The 17,023-nt window shown below is 40.4% G+C and overlaps 1 protein-coding gene across 1 annotated transcript in view; it reads left to right on the plus strand.

The window, feature by feature from the left end:
* The window catches only part of SUMF1 (sulfatase modifying factor 1), a 66,585-nt gene that overhangs the window by 37,519 nt on the left and 12,043 nt on the right, over positions 1–17,023 (plus strand). The window contains exons 6-7 of the mRNA XM_065408143.1: positions 868–982; positions 2,238–2,351. Coding sequence (XP_065264215.1) covers positions 868–982; positions 2,238–2,351 — 229 coding nt within the window. The remainder of the gene's footprint in view (positions 1–867; positions 983–2,237; positions 2,352–17,023) is intronic.

The raw sequence follows: 17,023 nt of genomic DNA on the forward strand, positions 1-17,023 counted from the left end.
GTACAGCATCCTTTGTGTAAAGCGTATCCCAGAAAATGCTTCAGTCCCATATAAGGTTGGAATTAAATAGTAACTAAGAGACAAAGTGCAATAAGGCTGTGATTGAGATGTAGGAATGCTGTTGCAGGTGACGGGAGATGTGATGTAGAAGGCTCTTGCCGCCAGACCCAAAATTGGTCAAAGAGTCCGAGAAAGCCAGTTTGAGATGAACAAAAGGACTGGGAAGGGGAGTAGAGAGAGAGAGAGCTCAAGTAGTCATAATTCCTTTCATTGCACAGACACTACTGGGTTCATATGTCAGTCATTTTGTATATCCTAAACCTAAAACATGTTCTCATAGAACAGCAGATTGTGCTGCAGAGCTTCAGTTGCAATACGAGAACCATCATCCCTTTTAAGGCTTATTAAACATTGTGGGTTTATACAAATGGAGTTGGAACACGGATTGTATATGTTCTATATGTCGGGCTCCTCAGATGTAAACTATGTAAAGAATATTTACTTTGTAATTTTTCTTGTTGTAGCTCCAATTAAAAAAAAAACAACTGACAAAGATGGGAGTTTGGTTTAATTTTCTAGGATCAACTCTACTTAAAATAGTTTAAGATTTTTTTTTTATAGCAGTAGTGCTACCTAGTTAGATGACCATATAAGTTGAAAACATTGACCAAGCACTTGCATTCCTCAGAGTATTTTTATGTACCCGACATGAACTAGATTGGCAGCTTTTCATTGATTAATCTATTCAAAATTAGCTTTTTGAGACTGGTAGCAGTCCTCTCCCTTCCCCTTTTTCCCTTCTGTTGCCTCTAACTCTAAAGGCTAGCCATATTTCTGACAGCTTGTCTCTTGTGTTTCTTCCAACAGACTTTTCCCATGGGGCAATAAGCTTCAGCCAAAAGGTCAGCACTATGCCAATATCTGGCAGGGAGAATTCCCAATAAGCAATACTGGAGAGGATGGATACAAAGGAACTGCACCAGTAAGTGCGTCAGAGTACATTAGCAACACCCCCTTCGAATTGAGGGGTACACCCAGTGTGATGGGTAATGGGGTTTTTCAATAGGTGTCTGCCACCGGAAGGACACTTCTCGCAACTTCAGCTTTTCAAGCTACAAGATGTTTAATTCCAGCCATGGGTGTTACAGTGCAAAAGGCTCTTTTTAAGGTTGCCATCATGCAGAGTTCTCACCACTCTTAAAATGGAGAAAGGCACTATACATTTATTCCTACAAAGTGTGAAATGGAGACTAAAAATAACTTGCATTTAACTTTTTAGATTCACTAAAGTTAGCTATATCTCTGCCTTTGACTCAAAAAATACTTAATGCTTTCAGGATGATGAGTATGGCATAACTTGCCCTGTATAAACAAAATGGTTTTTGACATAGCGAGTCTTTGACTAGCATTCTGGGTAAATACCGGTACTCAGTTTCATGACCTCTGGAATGGTGTTTTTTCTGTTTAATGGGGAAGAAGTGAACTTCCATTTATTAAGGTTAGGAGTATCTCATAGTGAGGAAGTCACAAAGTTTTTAATGCTTGCAAAGGAAATGCATGCTGTACTCTTTTAAATATGTAGACTTCTGTGAATGCTAGTTTAAGAGAAGTGGTGACTAGAAGGGAAGTCAGCACAGGCAGAAGTTGGGAGACACGCTCCATTCTCTTGGTGGGAAATCTGGTATTCACAAATGGGGATGTAAACTAGTCTTACAATGATCCACTGGAGTCTAATTCCCATTAATGCAAAGTGCAGTTATGTGTTTGCATGTAGATTAGAAAATATCCCAGCATCTGCTCATAGCTGCTAGTCGGAATTTGTTGTCTTGTAATTTAAATCAGTGGCTCTAACAATAGCAGGGTCAGCAAGAAGATAATGTATAGTTTAACAATAGTACCTGTAAGTGTTGGGGGAGGAACCTTGAGAATATGTTGTCATTGTCCATAACAATGATGGATTTGTACTGTTTAAAAAGAAAACATAAAGGTTTTCATAGTTCAGCCCTTTCGTAGATATAATACTGAACCCTTGTCTCAGAGTATAAATCCTGATTAAAATAGCTTTCTTGTTCCTGAGCCTCTGTATTTCTGCATGGTTAACTCACTAGTTTCCGATTCAAAGATCTGAGAGCAGGAACATCTAGTCAGTGTTTTAACTTGTTGGTCATCAGGAGTTAAACGCTATTTCATGCCACAAGACTGTAATAAATGATCTTTCAACATTATCGCCACTCCAGGTTACAGCATTTCCGCCAAATGGCTATGGCTTATACAACATAGTGGGAAATGCCTGGGAGTGGACATCTGACTGGTGGGCTGTTCATCATTCTGCGGGTGAAACTCGCAACCCAGTGAGTATTTTTTTTTTTTTTTTTTTTAATATCAGATGTGCTGTGACATGCCTTTTTGCTACTCTGCTTTATCTCCAATTAAAGCCTCTAGCTCCCTTCACCATGCCATGCATGGGATTGGCCAGGTTCTGGTGAGTCAGGCTATATCGCCTCTGCAAGTTGTTACTTTCTACAGTGACATTGTAGGATTTTCTAATTAGTGTGACATCAATTCTACAAGTTCATCCATGGTCTGGGAATTGAATATTTTTACCCTAGCATCAGACTTGTAAGCACTAAGACTTACTAGTGTTGGAGAATTACTAAAAACGATGACTTCCTGGTTACCCCAAGAGAGTGTAAGATGTAACAGAACTGCCCAGAAAAATGTGTGATCCAAGAAAAGGGCACAACTCATTGCCCTGGCAGTTGCAAATCATAGGTTACAACTTATTTGTGTGGATTGATACATTAAACAGTCTCATTTCATGATTTTAAGGTGTATTGAGTCCTGGATGTACCGGTTGAGTCAAATATTAAATGTCATTTTGGAAGGAGAAGTAGCTTCCACATAGTCAGGATATTAATTTGGAACGGATGAGTCATTCCTTTTCTTTGGGAGCCTTTTATAAGTATTGGCTATGCCACCTTTTTGTGAGGGCCCCTCTGACTGCTTTTGTGCTGTGGATTCCTCTTCCAGTCTTTCTCAGCAGACTCAAGTTCCTGCATTATACCTTACTTCTCCTCTGATCAAGGATAGCTAAACCTAGGAAGTGAACTGCGGTACTCTCCCCGACACATGTTTAACACTGCAATATATGATAATTATGATGATCTCCCTTAGTTGCTGCTTGACATAGTCACAGCCCTTGCTCATAGCACAGTAACTGCTGGCAACATGAGCAAATTATAATTTCTGCTTCTCAGTAGATTGCAGAGGTCCTTGTGTCCTGCCCTTTTCAAGAAGAGAATGTTGCCAGCAAAGGGAAGTCAGACTCATTCCAGAACGTAGGGCTCACTGTTACCTTTCAAAGTATCCAGGAGGCAGCTTTTTTGGTTTCATATGCCAAAACCCCCTAACAAATAACAATCATTTTGTCCAATACAAGTTGTTTGTCATTAGGCCACTTTCTGTCTTTTAGCCAATCTTCTTCCTTGTGTTGTGCATGTTTAACTTTTACTGAGTAATTTTTAAACCTTCAGTTTTTCTTGCTTGATATAGATTTGAGTACTTGTAAACTATTCTGGTATTGCTGTCACTGGGCTGGTGCTGGCCCAAGACCTTTCTCTTCCCCTCCATGTCCCTGCTGTTTGTCCGCACAGAGACCCCTACATTTTCAGCACACTGAACTAGTACAGGGAATGCTTAGAGTATAAATGAGAGTTGGGTTACTTCCTAGTAACCAGAGACTTCAGACGACAGTTCTTCAACAGATCAACCATAGAGAGTCCATGTGTGTGGTGCTGCATGAACGTTGGATCTGCTGGAACCAGTTGCAAGTGCATTTTTAATTCTGACTCATGGCTGCATATACAGTCAAATGTTCTGTGCATTCATTTTAATATTTCTTTGCAATAAAATGAAGTATTCTTCTTACCCTGCATTTCTACATAGGAAAAAAAAGGGAATCTTCCCTTCTCCCCGTGTCACTTTCAGTGTCTGTTTCCCTTCCGTCTCACTGCTTGTCTCCTAACAATTAAGATCCAGTCCTTTGACAGTGTGTTACAAGTGCTAGGTTTAAATCCAGGTTTGTCTCGCTTCATAAAGAGAAGGCTTTGGAGTGACATGGAGAAGTTCTGGAACAGCCTTCCAAGGGGAGTAGTGGGGGCAAAAAACATATCTGCCTTCAAGACTAAGCTTGATAAGTTTATGGAGGGGATGGTATAATGGGATAGCCTAATTTTGGCAATTAAGTAGTCTTTGACTACTAGCGGTAAATATGCCCAGTGGCTTGTGATGGGATGGTCCCTTCTGACCTTAAAGTCTATGATTCTAAGATGAACTTGAGGAGTTTCAGATGAAGAAAGTTAAGACTTTAAAAAAAAAAAAAAAAAAAAAAAACTCCTGAAATATTAGCAATCTTGATGGGAATGGGTGGATGAAGCATGGACTGACTAGTAATTCCTGTCAGTTGGAAGGGGAAAAACTGAAGGCCAAGCACAGCTTTCCAACCTCTTTATCCACACTATGAACTGCGTTCAGTGGCTCAGAACAGTGCATGGACTCCGAGCATGCAGATCTGTGAATTCTATTCTTGAGGGAGAATAAGGATATTTTTTTTCCTCTCACTTTGAGAGACAAACAACATCTGTGTGTTTGGAAAGAGATGGGAATGAACACAGGACTAGCAGTTTGTGGCATAATGTGACTCTTCCCATCCTTGTTCATCTGTTTTTAGTTGAGTGGTTGCTTTGATTTTTAGTCATTTGTATTCCTTTCCATTATGGATGTCTGAAATAACCTAAATTCCTGCAAATACATTATCAAGGAATTGGTAGGCTAATCTTGCTTAGTGGACCATGATCTCTCATAACAAGAAAATACCAGTTGTTGAGGACATTTCTTCCTTGCTATTACGGATCACCAAGGGAGTTAAAAGTGGCACTTGGATCAATCAGGCCACCTCTTTCCATTCTGCAAATAAAAGCACTATGTATGGGGCCTATAGGTGAGCTGTGTGGTGTCTGTGTGGTACCCTGTCAGTTTTTCTGTAGATAAGATATAATATATATATATTAAAAATAAACAAATGCAAGGCCCTTTCCATGTCTGCTCTGCCTTGCTGTTCCATTACCTGTGGACCCAGCAATAGCTTGCTCACCACTTCATAATACTGCTCCTGTCTGTAGGAGACTCATCTTCAGCCAGAACATGTGGTGCTAGCACTGCAGCCATCTCGCCAATACGTGACTGATGGAACAGCTTGAGTCACTTTTTCCTCTGCTGCTTTCTTCCATATGCCATTAATCAAAACAAAATTGGGCCATATTTTCAAAAAGCAAATGCATCTGCAGAATTTAAAACCCCTCACACTTGCCCCCATGTTAATCCGCTAATTGATTATTGCATGCAATTGCCCATAAATGGGTACAGAAAAAACTATCTACATGGTTATACACAGACTTTGCAACACACTTTCAGAAGCCTTTCTTAAAATTGTCCCAAAATGCAAATTATTAACTCAATGTTGCAACTCTATATTTAGGGAGTTTTTAAGTGCTTATTATTTATGCCATTGCCCTAGAATAGTCTGTTTTGAACATAAGACTGGATTATTGAGTTGATACTGTAAATACATATTCAGGTTACTCTAACAAATATCTAGACAACTACATATGAAACATCATCTTTCAGCAGCAAAGGTGCTAGAAAACTTGTTCCAATTGTAGCTCTTTTCACAACTGTCAGTGCCTGGAAAAAAATTATGCCACTTTTGTAAAGTCAGCAGTTAAAACTTAATTATATAGAAGCTTGTGTGAGAATGTATAGAAGACAATAAGTGTTGAACAGACATGCAAATTCTGACATCTTACGGGTGTCTGTATCTGTATATAGTGTTTGTATTTGCATATGATGCAATTTTTTTCTTTTCAGGAGTGCCCAGCATTGGCCTACTTCTTACTCTGTTCCCATCTGAAGTCTGTGGTAAAACTTCTCCTGGGAGAACATGAAAAGCAATATCCATAGCCACAGAAGGCTCAGGGGCCTAATATATTTTTAGTAGTAAAATGTGAAATAACTGTAACCATACATTCCAAGCATCAAAAATAGAGGCCAAAACTCATTTCCAGATGCCTAAATGTCAACCCAAGTGTGCACAGAACAGCCCAGCTGGATATAAGGCTTGGCCTCACAAGTCTAGCTGAGACAAAAAGCCAGAAACATAGAAGCCATCAAGCGTCGCTATTTAAGTTCCCTTTCCTTACAATGTTCTTTTAAAAGACTCACTGGGCACTTTGGATGAAATGTTCTACTTTTTGACTCTAGAAGCCATTTTTCTCCTGAGGGAAAGGTGTCAGTCAGCCTGGGTGTATCTAGCAGTCCTGTAACCATATCCCACGCTGTCCTGTCAGCATGCCTCAGCCTGGAGCCACAGGGTCTCCAGTAGGGTTGAGCAGTGAAATCAGTTTACATTCATTGCTTGTTTCTGCCAAAGGGGTTAACTAGTATCTGTGGTGGTGGCGGCTTTGTAATTTATCTACGAAGCCCCTGGCTAAGTTACCCACTTGTATCAGAGAGGCCAGTGAGCAGTCATCGAGTGACAAATGTGGGCAAGATTTCAACCAGCGATATTGAAATGAAGGACTCCATCCCCCTTCCAAGCCATCTTCCTTTTAATATTTAGGTATTTCCTTTATTGCACCTTCCCCCACCCTCTTTGCTCGCTCACTCACTCATTCATTCACTCATATACTCTCATGCTGCATCAATGCATACATTCAGGTGAAAAACCTCTAGCACAAGGTGCTGTGTGGGTTTTCTTGGTTTGTTTTTTGTTTTTGTTAGGGATACTAAAAAAGCACACGGTAAAACATTGAGTTTGGGGTTTTCCTTTCCCTGTTCATTACACTACTACCCTGATATAACGCGACCCGATATAACACGAATTCGGATATAACGCGGTAAAGCAGCGCTCCGGAGGGGCGGGGCTGCGCACTCCGGTGGATCAAAGCAAGTTCGATATAACGCGGTTTCACCTATAACGCGGTAAGATTTTTTGGCTCCCGAGGGCAGCGTTCTATCGAGGTAGAGGTGTAGTTGCAAGTTTAATAGCACCTTTGTGTCTAAATGACTGAATTGATAAGGTGGTCAGGCCAAAAGAAAACTTTTAAACCACAGTGTCCTATAAGAGTGCTCAATCCACTTCACAATAAAGAGTTTTAAGAGACTGGCAGGTTTCTCTGTAAAATTCCACTTTCACTAGAGTAGAGTTCTGGTGCTAAATATTTCAGTTCAGTGCATATGAAATGCTTCATTTTGTGCGCTCTCATGTCACTTGTGCAGATACCGCCCTCATTACTTTTAAGTGAACCTTTTCTAAGATTATAGTGCTGATTGCTAATCAGATGAGAAGGATATGGCAGTGCAGGCCAGATTCACATTGGTGGAGTGGATGCACTACATTAGATCCCAGATTCCAACCCTAAACATTTTCTCATCTCATCGTGTCTGGATTTTAGGGATAAGAGCCTGTTTCCTAACTGATCTCTTCAGCATCTCAAATCCTTTTTGAATCGCTGAGATAAGTGCACCCTCATTAGAAGGATTTCTTTGAAGAAATGCTACTGTATTTGCACAGCTGTATTTGCAACATCTGTGTAGCACTGCTTCAGCACTGAATTAAGAGGGTCTTGAGATACAAGGGTCGTGAATGATTGCTAAGCAAACTAATAACTGCTTTAACTTTAGCTTCTGAGTTCAGTCCAAACATTTTCCCCTTACATACTGAAAATAAAGTTTTAGCAATGAGCTATTTTACTTGAAAACTTTTATTACTTTCAATTTAGATTTTACTGCTTCAGAGACAGATTTTGAAAGTTAATGGTGTTAGTTCTAAAGAAGGAGCATTTGTAGTACGAGTTCTGGCAGTGCTTTCTGAGTCAGCAGATACACACATTGAATCCGATAATAAGGAGGGGGGAAAAAAAACCCTACTCTGAGATAGCTAGGCTGCAGCAACTTCCAAGATATTAAAAATGACTTGGAATCTGGCAGATACGCTTATTTATTTATTTTATTTTATTTTATTTTATTTTATTTTAAACCTCTCCATTTTCTGAGCTGTAGATAATCAACTTAAACTACATCTGTCTGCTTAAAGGTGAGAAATGAAAAGAATTTCCTAAAAGAGCCTACAATGGTCTGTGTGACTGAAATCTGAAAAACCGTTGAATAAGGGGCAGCGATGACATGGCTAATTCTGTGTCCATACTGAAAGCACAGTCGTACATCCAAGGAAAAGACTAAGCTTCCAACAGTGCCAAGAGAACACAGGCCAGTCAGCCTCATCTCAGTCCCTGGAAAAATCATGGAGCAGGTCCTCAAGGAATCAATTCTGAAGCACTTAGAGGAAAGGAAAGTGATCAGGAACAGTCAGCATGGATTCACCAAGGGCAAGTCATGCCTGACTAACCTAATTGCCTTCTATGAGGAGATAACTGGGTCTGTGGATAAGGGGAAAGCAGTGGATGTGTTTATTCCTTGACTTTAGCAAAGCTTTTGATACAGTCTCCCACAGTATTCTTGCCAGCAAGTTAAAGTAGTATGGGCTGGATGAATGGACTATAAGGTGAATAGAAAGCTGGCTAGATTGTCAGGCTCAACGGATAGTGATCAATGGCTCCATGTCTAGTTGGCAGCCGGTATCAAGCAGAGTGCCCCAAGGGTCAGTCCTGGGGCCGGTTTTGTTCAATATCTTCATTAATGATCTGGAGGATGGCGTGGATTGCACCCTCAGCAAGTTTGCAGATGATGCTAAACTGGGAGGAGTGGTAGATACGCTGGAGGGTAGGGATAGGATACAGCGGGACTGAGACAAATTAGAGGATTGGGCCAAAAGAAATCTGATGAGGTTCAACAAGGACAAGTGCAGAGTCCTGCTCTTAGGACAGAAGAATCCCATGCCCTGCTACAGACTAGGGACCAAGTGGCTAGGCAGCAGTTCTGCAGAAAAGGACCTAGGGGTTACAGTGGACGAGAAGCAGAATATGAGTCAACAGTGTGCCCTTGTTGCCAAGAAGGCTAACAGCATTTTGGGCTGTATAAGTAGGGGCATTGCCAGCAGATTGAGGGACATGATCATTCCCCTCTATTCAGATTGGTGAAGCCTCATCTGGATTACTGTGTCCAGTTTTGGGCCCCACACTACAAGAAGGATGTGGAAAAATTGGAAAGAGTCCAGCGGAGAGCAACAAAAATGATTAGGGGGCTGGAGCACATGATTTATGAGGAGAGGCTGAGGGAACTGGGATTATTTAGTCTGCAGAACAGAAGAACGAGGGGGGATTTGATAGCTGCTTTCAAAAGGATGGATCTAGACTTTTCTCAGTGGTACCAGATGACAGAACAAGGAGTAATGGTCTCAAGTTGTAGTGGGCGGAGGGGGGGTTAGGTTGGATATTAGGAAAACCTTTTTCACCAGGAGGGTGGTGAAGCACTGGAATGGGTTCCCTAGGGAGGTGGTGGAATCTCCTTCCTTAGAGGTTTTTAAGGTCAGGTTTGACAAAGCCCTGGCTGGGATGATTTAGTTGGGGATTGGTCCTGCTTTCAGCAGGGGGTTGGACTAGATGACCTCCTGAGGTCCCTTCCAACCCTGATATTCTATGAGAAAATATCTCTGCACAATTCAAGGAGGTCCTGACAATGACACAGGTATTCCCAAAGGCTGTCTCTTCTATTTAGGTGTTAGCCATAAACTAAGAAGCCAGTGTGTTGCCTCTTGAAATCATCCCACAGGGTTCTTACTTTGGAGTCCAGGTGCTTAAGAAAAAAAATATTTGCAAGGTTATTTTGAGATGCCCACTGAAAACTGCAGTCAAACAAGGGCTCGTAAGGCACTCTGTACACCTGTCCGTCTTGAAGATGCACGTTCAACCACCATGACTCTCAGGTAGCTCTCAAAAACTGTCTTGTCACTCTGGCTTATTGTCAACCTGATTAGTTGTAGACAATTGGGGGGAGATTTTCGGAGGCCCCTAGGGTAGTTAGGCACTCATTAAAAATGACAGGGAGTTGGGCCCTTACTTTCCTTTTTGCTAGTGGTATTTCATAACTACAGATTCCAATACCAAGTAGCACAAACCTGGGGTCAACTTAACCAGTCAATCATTGGATGCCATTGTTGAGGCACTCAAATATATCTCTGAAGCCACTAGCAGTCAAGAGTGTCTGAGGCATGAGGGTTTTTGGGGGGAGGGAGAGGATCACAGTATGGGGATGAACATACAGAAGGGGTAAAGACTAGTTCAACTCCTGTAGTTTTCAAAGCCATTTATCTGACAGGGTTTTGGGGGAAGGTTGGTGTATGCTTCTGAGTCTGAATACGTCCCATGCTGTCAGACATCGCTTAGGGCACAAACAAGGCTCTACCCTAGCATGTTGTTTGATAGAATGGTAACCTAGTTTTTCTGTAATTTGCCATTTGTTTGGTTTTACAAGGATAGGGTGTTGGCTTGAACCCACATCCTGGAGGACAAATGAACTACCGGTATTTTCCATCTGCTCCCTACTTTTGACCTGTCTAGCTTGAGTGGCCCTACTTGGAACTAAAGTTCTTGCTAGGATAGCTCACAGTGTCATTGGACTCCACAAGCATTCACACCACAGCAAGGTGCAGTCCTTAGAGAGAGATTCTTCTGGAAGAGTTAAAATGACCGTTTTGATTAATTGGCTGGATGAATTAATTCATTATGTGCGTGATTATTTCTTTGCTACTGGGTAGCATCCATCTATCGTTGGATGCAAGTCTTAATTAGGGCACCTAAAGCTTTTGTAAGGATTTTTAATTTAGTTAAATCTAAATAGCTGCTGTTACTAAAATATTAAGTTCTCTAAACAAATTGTTCCTCACCCTCGACACTCCATTTTATAAAATAATGATTTCAGGAGACAAATTCAGTCCAAGTCTGAGAGCAATATCAGGGAATTGCAAGAAAGAGAAGAGTAGAGCTTGGTCCACAACAGCCATTACAATCTTACTTTCACAAAATTTCTTATCTTTGTCAAATATTTTTCAATGAAAGTTTGCTGTGCAGGTCTCAAAAAGTAGCACTTGGGAAGATGGGAAAAGTCTAAATTGGGAGGGTGTGTGTGTGTGTGTGTGTGTGTGTGTGTGTGTGTGTGTTACACCGTACTGTAAAATTACAGAAGACTAGGATTAATACTATCCCCAAGACCAAGAGTCTATACAATATAAAATCCCTTCAGCAATGAATGTGATGAATAATATGAAGTTTAATTTGGATAGATCATTCTAATATCATTTGACCACTTTGAACAATTTTATACTTCACATATTGGGGTTTTGATTTTCAAAACAGTTCAGCATTGCACTAACTAGGAGAATTAAGGATGTGGACTCCTATGTTTGTGTATATGGCCATTAAACATCCAAAGCTAATACGAGTAAGCTTTTCTTGTGCCATGGCCACCTCTGATTTTCTGATAGAAAACATGAGTTGCTCATAAATTTAGTTACTTGAATAGGAGTGAACAAAACTGACTTATACGAAATGCTCTTTCTGTGAGACATGAGGAGCAAGCAGCTTTTATTTTGAACTTCAGTTCCTAACAGATTTCTTGTCTGTATTGTAAATGTCCCTTTTTATTTTGGCTTGAACAAATAAAAGGAAGCTGTGAATTTAACCCTCCACAGCATCCAGCATTAGTAGAGAGAGTGATAGTTTGAAAAGCTTTGGTAGCTGTGTGAAAGCAACAGGTAAATGACTCTTGTAATTCTGTTTTAGGTTACAAATTCAGTAATTGTAAGTAAGAAGATGAAATGTTTTATAAATGTAACTATTTGTCTAGAACACACTGAACGGAACTTGGACCAGAGCTTTTAATTCACTTGAGATAAAGAGCGTTTCTTTTTAATTATCAGTCCAAATAGCAAGTGTTCAAGGTAATAGCCTCCCTTTTATTGCAACAGCCCAGCACAGTGAAACTTTCATATGTACATGAGGGATCCAAAACAGGCAGGAATAAGAACAGGACAACCTAAAATAGCTGATTTAGGAGATCTTATGTAGCTTTATCAGCAATGAATTGAGAGGGAAACTAAACCATTGTCAAGCTGTCATATATCTGTATTGGATATACTTCAAGTGGCATATTGTGTGTCTTGCATAGTAATGCAGACTCTCTCCATTATCCATTGTGATGCTACTGCTTTTCTTCTGGCTCCCATCTTCATTTATAGTTTGACTCTTACTGCAAACTTGTCATTTTTTAATATCCCTTAAAAACACTTTTTAGGCAGACAGAAATTCAGATACTGCAGTTAGACTTAATGGGCCAAATTCTGCCTGGCATTGTGCCACCCCTTTGACTACAGAACTTGACCTAGGGAATGGAACAATGCATTCTGGGGGCTCTTTTGCATAAGAGATCTGTCTGATGGAGCTGGTTTTAGGATATCAAGTGGTTAACTAGATGTTCTGTTTTGAAATTATTTGGCTTGAATTTCAGGTCCTCTTAGGATAGGCAGGGAAAATAATCCATTCATGTAACTGCAAGTGATATTTGTTTCTATGGTGAAACTGTGCTGAGGGAAGTGCAGATACAATCTAATAGAGAAGAGAATATAAAACTGATACTTTGACTTCCTACTCCTAACGGCAGCTTTGGCGACGTTTTTTTTTTTTTTTTTTTTTTTTTGAGGGGGCTGGGGGGAAGGGAGCAGCAGTAGAAATGCCAGAGGAAACTAGTCTCTTAATTTTGAAAAGGGATTTTAACTGCTTGCTTTACAGTCTTGTGTTTCCTAATAGCTACAGAGTGTCAAGATCGTGGGTGAGAAAGTAGTGCAAGGCAAACTAAATTCACAAGAAGGCTGGTCTTTGCTCCAACACAGCTTGCAGTCATTACTAGTGCATGTGAATGCAGGACCAAGCAATGTCAAACTTATTTTGTGAAGTGTAAATGATCAGCTTGCAAAGGGCAGCAGAGCGCATGTTTGATCAATATACCACGATTCCTTCATGGAGACTGCTTTAATGGTAGCAATTTCTGTCTCAAATATGTAATGCATAGTTACTGGATGACCTACAATTCTGTATTAAAGACATAATTTAGCACAGCATGGAGTGGCAGTGTGGATGACTAGTGCTGTGTGGAAGGTTACATTCAAGGTTTGAGAACAGTTCAGTTTGTTAGAACTGCTTTAATAAACATTTTATTTCTACAGTATGTTTTAATATTCCTGTAATGAGGGCTGCGTTATCTCGAGTCTTTTCTAATTCATCACATAAATAAACTGTACAAACAGCAATTTGTGATCTGAAATCAGCCCTTACTATGATTGCTGCAAGTTGTGTGTTTAAAACAAAATACACAATTTGAGTAAAGTGTGGTTATGGTAGTTTAATAATCTCTAGGTTGAATCTTGGATGAAAGTCCATGGCTCTTTAGCTTACGGATGTGGCTTGGACTTGCCCTTTTGATCAGTTGTTTTTAGACCACATGCTCCACTCAATGGTTGTTGCTGCTCCTGGGATAATTGTGCAATATCTAATGCCTGATAATGGAATGAAAGGAATAGGATATAGAGGTGCCCACATGAATCAGATGTGACCTGCAGTCATGGTTCTCTCTGTAACTACAGGGTGAGGGCACAGCTGATCAGCTCCAGGCTGTTATGTGTGAGATAAAACAAGCAGGTGTTCTCCATCTATTAAGGAGAATAAAAGCATGAGCAAATATTGGCTTTTTGTGCTCTTACACGTTTTAATACAAGTTATCTGAAATTAGGTGGGGCCTTCTAGCCAAAGTAATAGCCTTGCTTTACGATATAACAACACCCTTAGGTGTATGCACCATCCTGGTGAAGCAGTTGATGTTTGAGGCTTGGCTTCATGGATGACTTTTAGACACTTAGAGGTTGCACTTTACTGTGGGGCTGTGTTTGAGTTCTGCAGAGTAATCAAAGTTGTTTTAATATGCCCCAGTCAGCCAATGCTTAGACAAAGATGGCGTGGTGGCTCTGTAATTTATTAATACTGTATGTTGCCTGGTTATTGGGATGTTTTCTTTATGACTATATTGATTTAGTTTGATAGGAGTCTGTCTGGAAAAACAGGCAGGAAGGAAAAGAATGAAGATAAGCCACCTCTCAATAAACATTTGAGAATTGCTAAGGGACAATCCCAGAATCGTTGGCTCCAGGACTGTCTTGATCTCCAGTTGAGGCTACAGAATTAATTTGGACCAGAAGTGTTGAAGTGTGGGAACACAGAAGAACAAAAGATCTATAGTGGGACTTAAAAGGGTCAGTGTGTCTCTCTCTCTCTCAAGCAGTAGTAGTACAGGGGAACTACACTGAAACTTGGACCTGCTGAGGATGTCTGAAGAAGTTAGGCCTGCCTAGGTTACCATCAGGTAAGAGACATGGATGTGGACTGTTAAAAACTCTTTAAAAGCTTAGTTCCTACCATTACTTTTATTTTAAGAAGGCAGTTTGATTACTACAGACCACTGGTCAGCCTCCCAAAGGGAGGACCCACAGATGCCAGAACTCATTTGGAATTGCAAGATAGGAACAATTGATAAACTGCGCCCTCAGCTACAGTACCCTGTGTACGAGTGGGAAAATTGTGAAATTATACCCAGGGATAGATCAAGGCACAAGACATCAGACCGAAGGGGGTGTACACAGGGGACAGAGGTGCAGCTAACTCTGCAACAGTGACATTTCACTCTCTGCTGCGACTGTCTGCAAAACAAGGAAGAGGATTAATGAAAAAGGGTGACCACAGAAGGAAGAGGTACTCAACAATTTAAAGGGTTCCTTCCAGAGAGATTGCGAATAGAACTGATGTATGCAATAGCCGATGATACTTGTCAGAAGTGAGCTTTGTATTAATTCATGCTAAGAAATGAAACTCTGACTTTCGAAAGATGCTATTCTACACTCTCTTGATAAACCGATTAAGGGAACTTCTGTACTAAGCACCATTGTTTCTGCATCCTCAAGAAGCTGTTAAATGTGAGCGTTGGTACTTGACAACCTTCTGGATTGTCTTCTGGTGTTACACAAGTTACGCACTGGAAACTATTAATACACTAAGGTTTTATTTTACAAACAAGGCCCATCCAGTTTAGGTGTAACTATGGATTGTATTTTCTAAATGGACAACCTGCCTAATTGTCCCTCAGTAATTGAGAATCTCCATTCATTGATATATTTTGCTTTCCACAACCAAATCGCCGTACAACTTTTCATGACTGATGTACCTGAGTATTTGGATTCTAATATCTAAACTGTATTGTTAAATCTCTTCACCTAAATTTGGGTTATTGCTGATTATGTATTCTAAGTATCATGACTCTTAAGAACTAACTTTTTATTTGCGGATAACCCAAGCACTATACCCAGATGTACGGACACCCTTTTCCCAACCTATGTATTGTATACATTTTTTTTTTTTTAACATTAGCTTTAATAAAATTTTTAAATCTAACTTGTTGCAGAAAGGTTTCCCTTACCATACTGCATTTTACAAAAGATCCTGTCCAAGTTATTTAACTACATGTTGCATCAGGAAGTTTTATGAACTACTTGACTGCAAAGTCAGTCAAGTGCAACCTGCAAAAGAAAAAGAAAATTCCTCTGATTTCAGGCTGCCTTAGGGCAGATATTGTGGTGTGTTTGAGAGAGAAAATTATCCATCCGTGTCTCCAACACAGAAGCTTGGTAGTATAATAAGCTTATGCCTTAGCCTTTCACATGGGATATGCTCATAAAATGGATATCTATGATAGGAGTTCATATTCTAGAAAAGCACCTGTAAGAATTAGGATTTTGGATTCTTTCAAGCAGTTTTACAGCATTTTCTTAGTACAAACCCTGGGATGAAGGCTTGAAAATTGGGGGTGGGGAATATGTAGTAGGTGCTGCTGGGTAGGAGGGATGGTGGATGGTGCAGGGTAGCTTAAATGACATTCAGTAGGATTGAATCCATGTGCTGAGAACTGTCAACTTGTTTCTGTTCTCTGAATGCAAGTTGTCATATTTACTGTAGCCTATATATGCATAGCACTTCAGTGCCATAAAAACAGTAAGCCTTCCTTTGTGACAAGGGCTGTAATGACAAGGGCTGTAGTGTCTTACACATGGAGACTCGGAGGTACACAGAGAGAAAGTGACTTGCTAGGGCCATAGATTACATAAGTGGGAGAGCTGGGGGATCAGGTCTCTTGGTTCCTGGCTTCCGGCTCAAGGCTTAGTCCGCTACACCACTTTGCATCAAACTTCTGCAAGGTTCATTTCCAACCCAGAGTATTAGTGTCTGAATAAAAACAGCTGGTCTTCATGGAGATCTTTACTTCATGGCAGAATTATACTCGTATAGTTATGTCCTGTGGGGACATTCTTATTCTGGAATAAGTGTCATTTTTCTGTTTATAGTGTATCTCTTTCAGAGCAGCCTGCACCCACTGTTAAGGACTTGAGTGATATGTGGAGCCTTTTAGAAAGAAGCCAAGCTGCATACTGTATGAAGATATAATCACTGTCTATGTTCAATAGTACAATTCTAATTTTAACTCGATAGGTTACAAAGGAGCTTTTTTGAGAGCTTTTGTACACTTGAATTTTAACATTGGGCAGGGGAAGGGAATTCACTTAGTTCAGGAACATTGGCAATCCGAGTGTTTTTTAAAAAACACAACTCGCATGCAGGCATGGGTAAAGTGTGTATTTGCTCAGCTCACAGTAACCGCACTCAAAGCTAACCCTGGGGCCCCTCAGACTTGTAGTTGGCCACTTGCATGCACAGTTATTTGCACATGCAATTGCATGTGCATTTGGATGTGGCTGACTGAAATTGGGTTCCTAAGCTCTCCCTTTCATTTCTGCGTGGTGCTCCTATTGATGAACTGAGCTGCAATGCAAGATATGGGGGAAATATCAGCAACAAACCTTGAGGAAGAGAAGCAAAGTTAGAACAAGTATAATTGCCCAATAAGCAGTTGGTGT

The sequence above is a fragment of the Emys orbicularis genome, chromosome 7 (genome assembly GCF_028017835.1).
Source record: "Emys orbicularis isolate rEmyOrb1 chromosome 7, rEmyOrb1.hap1, whole genome shotgun sequence".
Lineage (NCBI taxonomy): Eukaryota > Metazoa > Chordata > Testudines > Emydidae > Emys > Emys orbicularis.